Genomic DNA, 13,459 nt, shown 5'->3' with positions numbered 1-13,459 from the left:
GACCTAAAACTTTAATTGTAACATTAACTTCCTCATTTGTCTCCATTGGTTTTTTCATGGCTCACCTGCCAACTTTGCATACAGTATGTATATCATATGGTCTGCTAAAATTCAGATAGTTCTCATGGTGAATACGGGTGCTGCAGCACCCACGTCTCCAGGTGCATCGCCCCCGGGCCCCAGGTGGCTGAGGTAGCCTATAATTGTATTGTTGCAAGAGATCTCTTTTCTGTGTCATTACCCTGCACATGCCTCCGTCTCCCTCGCCTGAGATTCCTTGTTTTTGCATGAGACATTGCCTCATGTAAGACATGTTTGTGGTTTATGTTCCTACTCAGTTTGTCGGATAATCAAAGAATGTAACTGGCCTTAAATGATTGAGGCAGATGAAAGAACACATACAGAAACACATATCTGTAATTTTAGCGTTGTAGCATGCATTTTAACTCAAACATCTAGTATTTTTAGTACGAAATGGCAAAGAAAAGGGAAGCAGTCACAGAAGAAAAGAGGATGTTTGAACCTGATCTCATTTGGAGTCTCCTCCTCCTCGTACTTCTTTTTCTCTTTCTTGCGGAAGACGAGCCAGATGATTAATATGACAATGAGGACACCGAGGGATACTCCCACCACGGCACCCGCTACCTTACCTACATCCCTCACATCTGTGAACGGAGAAGAGGAAGTGATGAGTGATGAGAGATAGAGTCACTTGCTGTCACATATTATTCATCGTTCACAAACACTTATGGTCCATGCTCATTCGCAGGAAATATCTCAACAGTCCCTGCATTTGTGCCACAGCGCCCCAAAATTCAATTTAACACCAGGGCCATCAAACTGTTTCTGCTGAGCTATGATATGTGTCATTTTCTCCACACCTGACCCCAACTGTCCTGGGCCTCTCAGGAAATGTGTTAGTGTGACAGTGAAACATAACTGTTGGAGCATAGGTGGTGACCAGTAGCCACCAGTTTAAGTCTAGCGCAGTCCCTATAGTGTTAGAGCACTGGAGGGGAGAACGGGGAGGGGGAGAGTGTGAGGATGGAAAGGCAGACAGGGGAATAAATGTATTTCCAGCTGCAGATTTGAAACAATAACCATCAATCAGTGTGGCAGTTCGGTGAGAGGCGAACGCTGCCTGATCGACTCTCCCTTCCCTCCCAAAACTCACGTTGCATTGTGACCTCAACGGTGCAGTTCTCCTCTCCCACGTCATTGCTTGCCGTGCACCTGTAGACTCCTGTGCCGTCTTTGGTGAGATTCCTCAGAGTCACAAGCTCTGGGTTCTTGAGATCTGGGGAATCCAAATAAAAAAAACATTTGTGTCTGCCGTATATTGTTGAGCATTCCTGCATGTTTATCCACATTGTCGGTTACGTTTGCTCGACTTGAGAGACAGCTGAAATGTATTTTATGGTTGAAGAAAGAGAGACAGAAGGGAGAAGCGTGAGGGAGAGGGACAGAGAGACAGAGACGGAGACGTTGATGGAGTGTTTATTTAAGAACGAGGCCCATCCCACTGAGGAGGACTTGAGGAGAGTAGCAGGAGCGTGTCTGAGAGAGCGATGGAGCCCAACAGCCCCATGGGATATTTAGTCATCCCCCACCAATGACAACCATGTGATATTACTTTTCACCAGACCCATAAATAATGGCTGCTGACGCTGTGTGTTATCGTCCAATGAAAACTAATTAGACTGAACAGGTGTTGTTTGGTGGAGGTCATTAATTTGAGGGTTTTTGTCTGGGCACGTGCCGTCACAGATGCCAATTGTACACTGGAGGGAAAACTGAGGCAGAGAGAGGTCGGCACCCCGGGGATGTTGATGCCGGTTTAGAGAATACACAGTAGGAAGAGTTGGCCTACCATTAGCTTTTTCTGCTATAAACTGTCTCTGTTGCTATTTAGAGGCGGATATGTCTGGTTATGATCCAAGAAGAATGCCAGAATCCACACCATGTGAATAAAGTGTGCCTCAGGGCTACTACCAAGCCAATGTTTTGTTTTTTGGTACAGAATGTAGTGGGAGCTGCCAGAGCAGTGCTGTGTATTACATTTGATTTTCTCCACTTTACACACAATCCAAGAAAACACTCAGTTCCCAGTGACTTCACGCATGCAGGTATTATTCACTTGAGCCAAGCTGACATTTCAATGTCACGGGCATCTTCATCAGATGTCAGTATCAGCTGGGATCCTTGTGTTTATACAACTCATCCCAACAGAGTACAACTAGAAATCACAGGGCTGTTTTCTGTTTGATTTCCTGGGACAAAAAAAACAAACCGTTGTATGCATAATGTGGTGTTCAGCTGATGGAGGAACTGGCGCTGGTCTTAAGATAAGAAAGGCATGCGGAATCAGTGATCTAATTGGGACAATCTGAGCACATCTAAGTGCCCTTTAGTAAAGAATTGTAACTGCTAATGATCTGGTGGACGAGTTCAGAGAGCCACCAGGAGAATGCCGTTGCGCTGGGCAGACATGGGTGTCAGTGTTCGCAAATGTAGGAACATGAAGTTGGGAGGAGACGAAGGAAAGGCAGCGTGCTCAGCAAAAGACTTCCTTGGATGAATGCAGACTATAAAAATCACTAATATGAACATGAATCTTCGAAGCATTTCTCTGCAGAGGGCTTGAATGATGAATCAGCACATCAGTGTAGTGCCAATTATTTTTCTTACCTATCAGTGCCAGGTTTGGCAACTTGCCCAGACTCTTGCCTTTGTCCAGAACTCGCTCCCACTTGTACTTGATGGGGTCAGAACCATCGCTGGACTTGCAGCTCAGCTTGACATCACTGCCCTCCTGGAGTTTGCCATCCATCCAGCACCTCGGCTTGGAAGGTTTGACTGTGAGAACGCATGGGCATCAGAAACAGTTTAATACAAATGTGCAACGAACAAGCCAATGTTTCTTTGTTTGTCACATTGATACATATATATACTTGTACTTTTGAGTTTTGCATTCAATTCGAACCATTTAGATGCTTTATACCTATAGTGATGGCACAAAGTGATCGAACAAGCAAACACAGTTAAGAAAAATAAATAGTTCAAATGTCTTACATGTACTGTATCAGTAATATGTGTAGTTTGAAATAAAAAAAAATATAAAAAAATATGGCAAATAAATTCATCTACATTTACATACTAATTTGTGGATATGTAATCATTTAATTAGCAAGATATAAAAAAACAAACAAAACTAAGATTAATTTGTAGCAGCATCAAAACAGGCATTGTAGTTGTTCTGCTGACAATGAATGAGACTTAAATTACTGAAACTGGCCTGTGTGATTGTGTGGGAATATAAAGACCTTTCCAAATTTGGAACTGTTATTGCTATCATAAAATAAAGCTTAAAAGTTCAAACAAATATTCTTTGAGTTTACAAGATACTTCCTCCCTTCATTGTCAGTGGTTAGGCTAGTGACGCTATTACTCTCCAAGTGTCTATGAATTATAGGTTACAATGGATTATCTATTTAAATAAAAGTGATTCCACAATGTAAAACCGCTTTATAAAACACATAAAATGAAGTGACCTAATAAAAACAAAAATGACTTTTTTACGTTGCACAAAGTTGAAATGTTTAACATACATTGTAAACTTTATTAGAATATGTCTAACTCCATTTCTAATAAGGGGTTAATTTAGCATCGTAGTCATTTCTCTGTGCTGGTGGCACATGCAGAAAAACAACAGTCCCATAAGGGAATGGATCAATGTGACCCCAAAGCTGGCTGTGGACGCCTGTGGTAATATGTTCTCCACAGGTCAAAAGGTTTTGGTCATAGTCCAGTAGCTGGAGGCACAGTACAGTATAGCTGGTGCCTGCTGAGCCCTGTGCAGCTGCTCTGTTTAGATACACGCTGAGAGGCACTGCACCGCCATAAAAGCGGGAAAACAGCACACAGCTTTCTCCCTCCCAAGTGATGTATTTTTAGATCAGCGGTGAGCTATTTTTAAACAACTGTTTTGTGTTTTTGTCATGCTGTCATAGCAGAGATGTCGACTTTTGTGTATTTACCGTTGCAGCATAAGTAACTCTGTAATGCTGAAATGTAGAGAGTTGGTAGGAAACGGCACACACAGCCTGATAGCTTATGTGCCTTTGTCCGTCTAACCCTCTTTTTCTCCATCCCGTCCTCATCCATGTGTGTGTGTGTGTGTGTGTGTGTGTGTCTCACAGCTTTGTCAGGGTCAGTTAGGCCAAACTGCAGCACGAAACAGTTGGAGCCACAGACACACACACACACACACACACACACACACACACACACACACACACAAATACAAACACACCTGTGTTTGTCCACAAACACAAAATACAACACACTCCAACACACCAAGTCAAAACTTCTGCACATGCAACCGGACTCACTTCTGTAACAAGAACGGTGCACTCATCCATTTCGCACGCGAACACGAACACAAACCCCGGCGTGCACGCAAACACACTCACACGCCGTCTCATGCCAAGCTATTATCTTAACGTGGGGAGCGGGAGAAAAAAAAATGCAAATGTTCGTCCCTCTCAAAATCGAAAGTGTCACCGCGAAGCTGAGGGCAATTTGTAAAAATCGAGGCACTAACTCACTGAAATGTCTTTATGGAAGAGAGAAGAGAGTGAGAGCGAGAGGATTAACAGACTGTTCCATTAGAAAACCAATAACCGCGGGTTGAACTAATCTCCCATGATGTTTTAATAAATCGCCTGCTTTTCTGACATTGAGAACGCTCTTGCTCCTCCCGCTGGACTTTGTGGCGGCCTTTTGTGGTGCAGCCGCTCCCCTTTTGCTGTCTGTCCTTCAGAGTTGTTTAGCTATTTGAGATACTCAGGGAGAGACACATACTGCGGAAAACAAAAAGCAAAAGAAGGGGATACAATGCAGGGACCAAAACAGGCTTTTCTATAGTAGCAAGAGCTAAGACATGACGTGTACAAATACTTTTCCCAAGCAGCTTTTATCAGTGGTTACATTGATAATTTTTTTAATGTTCTTTTCGACTACTAAATTTAATTTCGGAAAGTACCTCAAACTTAGAGCAGGGTCTGTTTTCTCATCGATCACACAGAGGACATGCATTAGCCTGTGCCATATAGGCACATAAAGCATTTATCTGGATGCCTGTCCGTGTAACTCAGACCCTAACATAATCAATCATGCTCTTCCAGACCCAGTCGCATGTCTCTGGTCTCACCTCATCAACAAACCAATCCAAACGAACCCAAACGGCATGAGCAAAATCAAATCACACTGTCTGAATCAAATTGAATCATTAGGACAGTCAGCATGACGGAGGAAATGTGCCAGGCTAATGATCCAATGACTAGGTCTTCTGTGTGTGTGTGTGTGTGCGTGTGCGTGTGTATATATGTGATATGTGTGTGTGTGTGTGTGTGTGTATAAATGGGTTTGGGTCTCTTCATGACCTGAGCGCCTATTACAATGTGTCTGACAACACTCACCCAGAACAATGAGGTTGACCTGGTTCCAGTGGAACTTTCCCCCGGTCTTGACTTTACAAGAGTATGCCCCAGAGTCGGTCAGCAGCAGGTCACTGATCAGCAGGGAGGCGTCTCCACCCAGGTACTCCCCAGCGAAGGACAGGCGGCTGGCCTCGCTGCCCGTCGCCTCATTGGTGTACACCTGACCCCCAAAGAAGGTAATGATCTACGTCGAAGAAAATCAGAGAAACATTTCAACATTTAACATCTGATTAAATACAAAACTCTCTCGTGTGACAAGCCTCCTTCTGCATTAGTGACGGTAAAGTAGCATTTTGTCTTTGGTGATGTCAGTATTCATCTAATTAATGCAACCAATCCCCTAAATAAGGCTTTCATATTACTTAACAACGCGGTGGGATAATTTACTGTAATGTCTATGTCCCAACAGTAATACCCTTGGTATATTTGACTGGTAGCCTGCCATCAACATTTACGATTATATAACTCTAATGATGGTGCACGTACAGCTCAAAACTATCCACCTAGTCCCTCACTGGGTGAACAGTGCTGAGAAAATACCAGCACTCATGGGTAACATTGCTAACAATCACTTTTTAATTAACACTTGGGAAATAATATTTTACAAATGAACGCGTTTGCTGGAAAGCCAGTATCCTGCCAGTGTTCATTTAGCTGATTATCTGTGAGCGCTGTTATCTCCTTATGCGCTTTCTGCGAGTCGGAGCTGTCAAATTGACCAAATAAAAATCTATTCTGGTACTGAGATAAAAGATTAAAGTACCCACAGTGGCACTGATGTGATGTTAGCGCTCTGGCTAAAATAAAAGGATTGAAAACTAAACAAATGTCTCACAACCCTCCTCAAAAAAAATACATGACACTATATATCCTAAGTACATAATACTTAGGATATATAGTGTCAAGTATTTTTCACTGAATTATGTTTTTTTTTTAACAAGGGAAATTAAAAAACAAAACACCTACTGAACAGATTTCAATGAAAATAGACAAAAATGGGCCATGTTTTCAAGTTAGAGGTATTAGTTTTATTTGTTTAGACACTTTTCCTTCAAATTATTTCAGTCCGCCGCAAATAAAAGTTATTCTTTTGTTTTTATGATGTGATTGTGTTATCTTACAATTGGTTGCCAAAGTTCTGCAGTGTGGCATAAACTGTGCTTGCTGCATCAACACATTTGCATACATTAGCATGTTGGCCTGCTGGCCTGTGTCATGACCCGGGGTGCCTCTGGATCTTTCCATTTAATGTTCACAGTGAACAGCTATTGAGTGTCGCAGTCAGTATTGTATTTAAGTCAGGACTGTTTGTTTGTACTGTATGTGTGCGCGCCTCACACACACAGGGTACATACAAACATACGTACAGTATGTGTGTGTGTGTGTGTGTGTGTGTGTGTGTATTTAGATTCAGATGCATAATCTCTATAAGTCTTTATGCAATATATATATATTTTTTTTTTTCTGTATGATTTTCTTATCAGAGAAACTTTTGCATTTGTCAAGAATTGTATTAATCAAGAATCAGATAAAATACAAAACACAAAAGAAACAACGATCAGATGTAGTGCATCTTTATCAGAACTCTGAAACAAACTAAAATTAGGCTGGAACAGACAAAGATGTTTGTGTTACAGTTTGTGATTTTTCATTTTTTCCTTTTTACATGTATTTATAGCACAAGGATCATTGATGTTTGCAAAGACTTGGTCTTCAAAGACTTCACTGCAGACATCTAACATCTGTAAACCTGAACTGGAAAGCTTTAATTTTCTCGTCTCTGCCTATTTATGTCTTTGCATGGCTTATTTCTATATACTCTTCTTGTTTCTCTTTCCATCTCTCTCTCTCTCTCTCTCTCTCTCTCTCTCTCCATCCACATCCACAAACACAAACAAACACAGCTGTCACAGTGGCCTATTACTCAGGGCAAGTGAGAGCCTGCAGATGGGGACTGCTAAATGCCGGTGCCACAGCGCATCAGGGCCTAAGAAACAGGGGTACCTGCTGTGATCACAGGTGACGACTGGCCATTTACACACAGACACACACACACACACACACACACACATGCACAGACCTACACACACAAAGTAGCTTCTGAGCAAATGTAGAAACACACTATGAATGCAAACAGACATACATTACCGTGCCACAGCTACAGGCACAGAGCGACATGGCCCTGGCACCTACACAAAGTGGGACATATTTTTTAAAAAAAACACCTGCCTATGGGCACACTTCAGCTGCCTTCATGAACTCATTTATTACTCACATGAGTATAGACCGCACTACAAGTGGAGATGTGTATTCATGCTCCTGGTTATGTCTGGGTGTCCTCTGAACACTTACTTATGACAGCAAGAGAGCGATAGTGAAAGCGCCGGTGAGTGTGTGGAATTTAAGAAGAATTTAGAAAATGGCCACAGGCTGTTGGCATAGTTTGCAATTAAATGAGGTGGTTTGTTTATTCGATGAAAGTTGAAAATACTGTATGCAGACATGGAGCGCTTCTACCTACCCTAGTTTTTCTTTTAACAAATAGGAGTCATTAGATGAAATATATTGAGTGTAACAGAACCTCGTCTCTGCCAGGACTGTGTGCTTTTGGCAAAAATATCAGTTCTTCGTTTATGTATCTTATTTCCTTGTTGAGGAATATTTGGAAATTTCACAAAAACCAATAGTTTTTTGTTAACATTCAAACATTCAAGGCACTTACGTTTTGTTTTAAAACTGTCATTCATTATGTGTTTAATTAGCCTCATAAATGATACATATATATTTATTGAATGGTAGAATAAATACAGAAGGAAATACAGGAAAAATACATATCCTGCACATTTGCTGTTGTTGGAGACAGCTTCTATTTCATGAAAATGTATTAGCTCAGTGGGCCACAATTGTCCTGGTAATGAATGCCAATAAATTAGACCTATGTTCAAAATTGTTTACTGTATGGGCAGCAATTTTGCATTTTGTTGCATTGAAAATCAACAGCATACAGTAAACCCTAGTATTAAAGTGCTGCTGGTGTTTTCCAAAAGAAGGATGATAATTTGTGAAACGTGGAGAATTTCCGCTTTAAGCAGCTTACTTTCATTGTTTTACATTTATTTGGAAAATGAAATGTTTCCAGGTCTGTGCCACTGCTGTTGCTATGGGAATACCCAGTGCTGAGGGTGACTATAGTTGCAGGTCAGCACAGTGAAAATCTGAGATGCCAGTTTATTAGAAGCTAGTAAGTAATAAGATGTAAGATGAACTTCGGTGAGACGTCTCTCGCCCCTCCGTGTCCTTAACACATGTAACCTGTACATTTGCCAACAGAGGCTAAATGTTGACAAGATGCTCTTTCCCTCTCAACACGACCCTCGAGCAGAACAAAAGAATGATTTATTCATTCAGCTACAGGCGCAGTCTCTTTCCTAATCAAATTTTCAGACGTTTTGATTTTAATTAATGGCGCCTTCAATGTTATCGTCCCGTTAAATATTCATCGCAATGTGGCAGCCCCCCTCTGAATCATCAAAGCATGAGAATTGTTTTCCTCTTTCTTTCATTCCTAGCCCCTCGGTTTCCCGCTCCACACACTCTTCTCCTTGTCTTCCTCATATTTCCCTGTGCTAACCAACACATCAGCGCATGAACGAACGACTTCGAAAGAGAAAGGAAATCTCTTTCTTCCGACAGGAAGATGGTGAGATTTTACGCTCTGTCTATCATCAGATACCACGCTCAATTTGGGTGAAGAAAGGCAATGATTCAAACCCACTGAAACTATACCAAAAACGTCTCAAGAGGCTGTGAGACACAAAATGTTATGGCTCTTTAAAGACTTTCAGTAAGGTGATGATTTATTTAGGACAGAATAGTTGCACTGTCATAGTCTAGAATCAGCTGCCATCTACTGATTTTATGTTTTGTGTTTTCTTCTAGCTTTCAGGCGGACACACAGCAAAGGAAAACCACCGAAACGCCACTGTAAGTAGTGTAATGCAATAACATAAATCATGTATTTGGAATTCAAGTTGTTTTGTTTGACTTAAGGAAACAATGTAAAAGACAGAGAGCATATAAACAGATGCTTAATATGCCCAGAGGTAATTCAAACTCATGATGTGAAGCCTCGAAAATCGCTGGGTAAAAAAAAGTGGGCCTATAATAACTTGAAAAGTAAACAGGAGCACTTCAGAGTGACAGATATGCAGCGCAGACTGTCTTTCTTCCATGAGCTGACGTTTTGGAAACAACAAAATGCCCTCGGTGGAGCTCAAGGGAGTGTGTGAGCAGCCTCACGTCAGTTGTGGGGCAGGGTACAGAAAATACTCCAGAGAACCTGGAGTCGCCGTTGAAGCTGTTTTAAGGAGAAATACTGCAGTTACGCTGCTCCGTCTGTTAGCTAACTTTAGCTTCCGTTAGCGCTTTCTGGCTGGCTTACGACGTTCCAGTTCTTCAGGTTGCTACTGAGCTAACAGCCACACATCAGATGGCAAGAGACGCAAAACATAATTAGAGCTGTAAGGAACATTGCGGTCACATTTGAAAAACGAAAAGAAAAAGCTCATTGAAAATCGTGTCCAAGTTGTTCTCATTTTTGTGTCTTTAATGCTGCAGAAAAAGGTCCAAGGTTACAACTACAAAATGAGTTGGGGAACATTCCGGGCATGATTGTTCCTTTGTGAAAGGTACTAAAACTTGAAGTGCCACAGTAACTTTGGGCATTCAGTTAATGTGCAGCTATTATGGCTCCTTTTGTAAATCAATCAGCATGAAAGATAGAAGGTAGATTTTAAAAAAAATGGATGTATGAAAGCAGAGAGAGGCCGAGGAAAAGAATAAGGAGGAGAAGATATATATGTCAGCTAGAAAAAATACGGCAGTCGTAGGCAGAGGTCTGTGTTTTAGCACAAATGTTCTTTTATTTATGTTCGGCCTGTAAAAATACTTTTTACCCCTGAAGAGGACACAGTTCAGGCTGCTCCTGTTGGCAATGAACAGTTAAAGAAGCATTACCTTTTTGGTAAGTTTTACTTTGCAGTACTTCCAAGGGACTCATTTCAATGAATGTCTTAAAATCTCACAAAAACAGGAAGAAAAAGGACTCACCACTTTCTGTTTGGAGTTCGGTTTCTGCAGTAGCCACTCGATGTCGAGAGAGCTGGATGATGGGAACTGGTAGTGGCACGGTAAGGTGGCATTGTCCCCAACGACCTTCTTCATCTCAATCTGGGCACCCACTGACAGCAGGCTGAATAGAACTGAGGAGGAGAGAGGTAGGGAGGGGGAGGTAGAGAGATGTCAGATGGGGACACATGCTCGATCCAAACTTGAGACAAGAGGCAGATGCTGCAGATAGGAAGCAAAAACCATGCCGATAGAGGAAATTGAGACGGAAGGCGCAGCAAGAGATATGACCCAGAATCCCAATCACTATCTGACAGATGCTGAGATACGTCACACCCGGATGCTGAAGAGAGAGGATTCTTTTTTACAGGAAATTGAGTTTGGCATAGGAGGTCAGAGAGAAGTATTATGATGATCTTTTTTGGTAAACCCTTTTGACAAGGGCAGTCAAAGAACACTTTCCTCTTCACAGCAACAGCTCTGAGCAATGGGAAGGGAAGGTACACTAAAACTGATGGGATATAGTTATTGCGTCCCTCTGTCTCACTAAAATGTTCCAACCTAGTCCCGGCTACTTTCCTATTATCAAAATGGAATTGAGATCGGACACTGTCCACAAACGGAACATGCAATCTTACAGCAGTAACACACGAACCACACATTCCCAAGTTTACTCAGTGAAGATCTTTTGGTTGCAATAAAAAGTTGCAATAACTATGATTGTGTGCACAAGCGAGTGACTCGGGCACCGGCCAGACTGTCAGGGCCTGTGTCTCAGTGGGGGAGCAGCGAGGCTAATTTATTGGAGGATGCAGAACAGCCCTGTGGGCTTTGAGTGGAATTAGCCAGAGGCGTCAGAAGGGTTTGCTGGAAGCTGAAGCTATGGATGGTGCTGGTGTGTGTTTTTGTGTGCGTCCAGAGGGGGTGGGGCACTGCTGAGATATTCGACTCCCTCCACCTGGTAGAAAGACTTTACGATACTGCAGAGCGCCACTGAGCTTACACACTCAAATGTGACGGATATTTTTGGCTCAACATCATTTAACTTAACTACCGGTCTTTAATTTGATTGCCGAACGAGCCGATAGCTCCTGGCGATTCTGAGCGTGTAAATATAGCTACATCTCCTTTTCATTATCATGCTGCTTAATAGCACGGAGGTTCAATATTTCCCCCTGTTTGCACAGACTAAATAAACATCATGGCGTGGAACACGTATTTAAAGAAAAAAACAAAACGGTACTGTACATTAACAGGTGTTGTGTTTGCGGTGGAGTGATTCAACCCAGAGCCACTCTTTTAAAGAATCCCTTTGTGCTCAACAGACACAGTCAAATGCTGTCAAATGTTCCACAGGAGGCCAAATGTGGCCTGCGAATGCATCAGCATTCACTGGGCGCCTGTCCACTTGTTCACTGGTCCACCCAGGAGCCAACACCCTGTCCCATAAGTGATCTCTGGGCCAATGAAAATGTCAGCTCTGTGCTGCGAAACCATTGAGTCAGTGCTGACGCAGGACACGGAGGAGTAGCCTCACACAAACCACTTCTTCCGAGGGAGCTTCAGTCATACGGATGACATCATGTGGATTTCAGCAGTTATTCAAGTTTTCTTTAAGCTCTGTTTTCACTTTGTGAGGCTTCCGCTATAAGCCCGAGCTCCTCGCTGTCAATCAAGTTTAAGGTTTCCAATTGCCATTCACTAGTTGGACAGAGAAAGGCCATTTCATGGTTGAGTGTTTGTGTGTCCATTTGGCAGCCCAAGAGTGACAGGACACATTGCTGAGGTCCTTGTGCTCTGTTGGACCACCTGTTCAGTTCAGGTCATTAGTCAGCAGAAAAATAAGTGCCACCCCTCCGAACAGCGGAACTCCAGGACCCTGAAGGTATCCCCGTTTATGACTTTTTAATGCAGCATTTGCAGGGTTATTCATCTTGTGGGCTCCCCACCGATATCAGTTTCGATGTCAGAAAAGAGAGTTTTGCAGTGAAAAGATTATTCAAGAGGGAGAATTGTGTGTGTGTGTGTGTGTGTGTGTGTGTGTGTGTGTGTGTGTGCAGTTGGTTGGACCTAATGGTGCAAGTTAATGCTTGAAGGTGGTATTAGGGTCTGCTGGGAGACCTGTGCCCACTGTCTCCCCTCAGCTCCTCAGGCTAACGTCTATAATCAGGGCTCCCACACCCCTCAGCAGCCCCAGGCTGAACCCAGCACAGTGTAGCAGGCCTGATAAGAGCTGCCTGGCTCTTCTCTCACCCTCTACCTTCTACTTAACTTCTCACCGCTTCAACCGTAGGCTCTGTAAATGGAAGAGTTTACCTGAAGGATAGATAGGGCCAGGGTGACCGCTGAAAGCGGGGCATTGCAATCTTTTTTTTTGCACAAAGTACTCGACTTTCCACAACCTCACTTTAGATTGACCTTCAAACAATGACTGGGGCCAGCTCACAAACTTTGGAATTGCTGGTGTCGAAAATGTGCTTCATTGCCATAACACTGACGATCGGATTACCATAAATTGTACGTATTGTATTTCACAGTATGTATTTCACAGAAAAGCAATAAACAGCAAATGTGCTGTACCTATGATGGAAAGAAGATTGTCTTAGTTTCTGCCATAAAGAGTTGGCAAACAAATCCAAATTGGTATCGGTTGGTAAACAGTCGCTGCTCCGCACATTCCCACTTATTAATGGTCTTGCAGAGGGGCTTTTGTGCTGTGGAATGGATGACACAGTGGTCCCAAAATAAGCTCGCCTTGGTGTGCCTTTGCATTTGGATTGGCCTCATTTACTGTTTGCACAGCTGGGACGGTTGGACTGCAAGACCCCATC

The 13,459-nt window shown here is 42.7% G+C and overlaps 1 protein-coding gene across 1 annotated transcript in view; it reads right to left on the bottom strand.

Annotated features, from left to right (window-relative positions):
• Positions 1-13,459, bottom strand: part of clmpb (CXADR like membrane protein b) — a 65,135-nt gene that overhangs the window by 7,423 nt on the left and 44,253 nt on the right. The window contains exons 2-6 of the mRNA XM_068707682.1: positions 10,611-10,762; positions 5,481-5,685; positions 2,689-2,856; positions 1,175-1,297; positions 524-665 (exon numbers count right to left, since the gene is read on the bottom strand). Coding sequence (XP_068563783.1) covers positions 524-665; positions 1,175-1,297; positions 2,689-2,856; positions 5,481-5,685; positions 10,611-10,762 — 790 coding nt within the window. The remainder of the gene's footprint in view (positions 1-523; positions 666-1,174; positions 1,298-2,688; positions 2,857-5,480; positions 5,686-10,610; positions 10,763-13,459) is intronic.

This window comes from Cebidichthys violaceus, unplaced genomic scaffold, assembly GCF_023349555.1.
Source record: "Cebidichthys violaceus isolate CVI_PGR_0920_01 unplaced genomic scaffold, fCebVio1.0.p SCAF_1, whole genome shotgun sequence".
Lineage (NCBI taxonomy): Eukaryota > Metazoa > Chordata > Actinopteri > Perciformes > Stichaeidae > Cebidichthys > Cebidichthys violaceus.
This window is presented reverse-complemented; position numbering and strand designations above follow the sequence as displayed.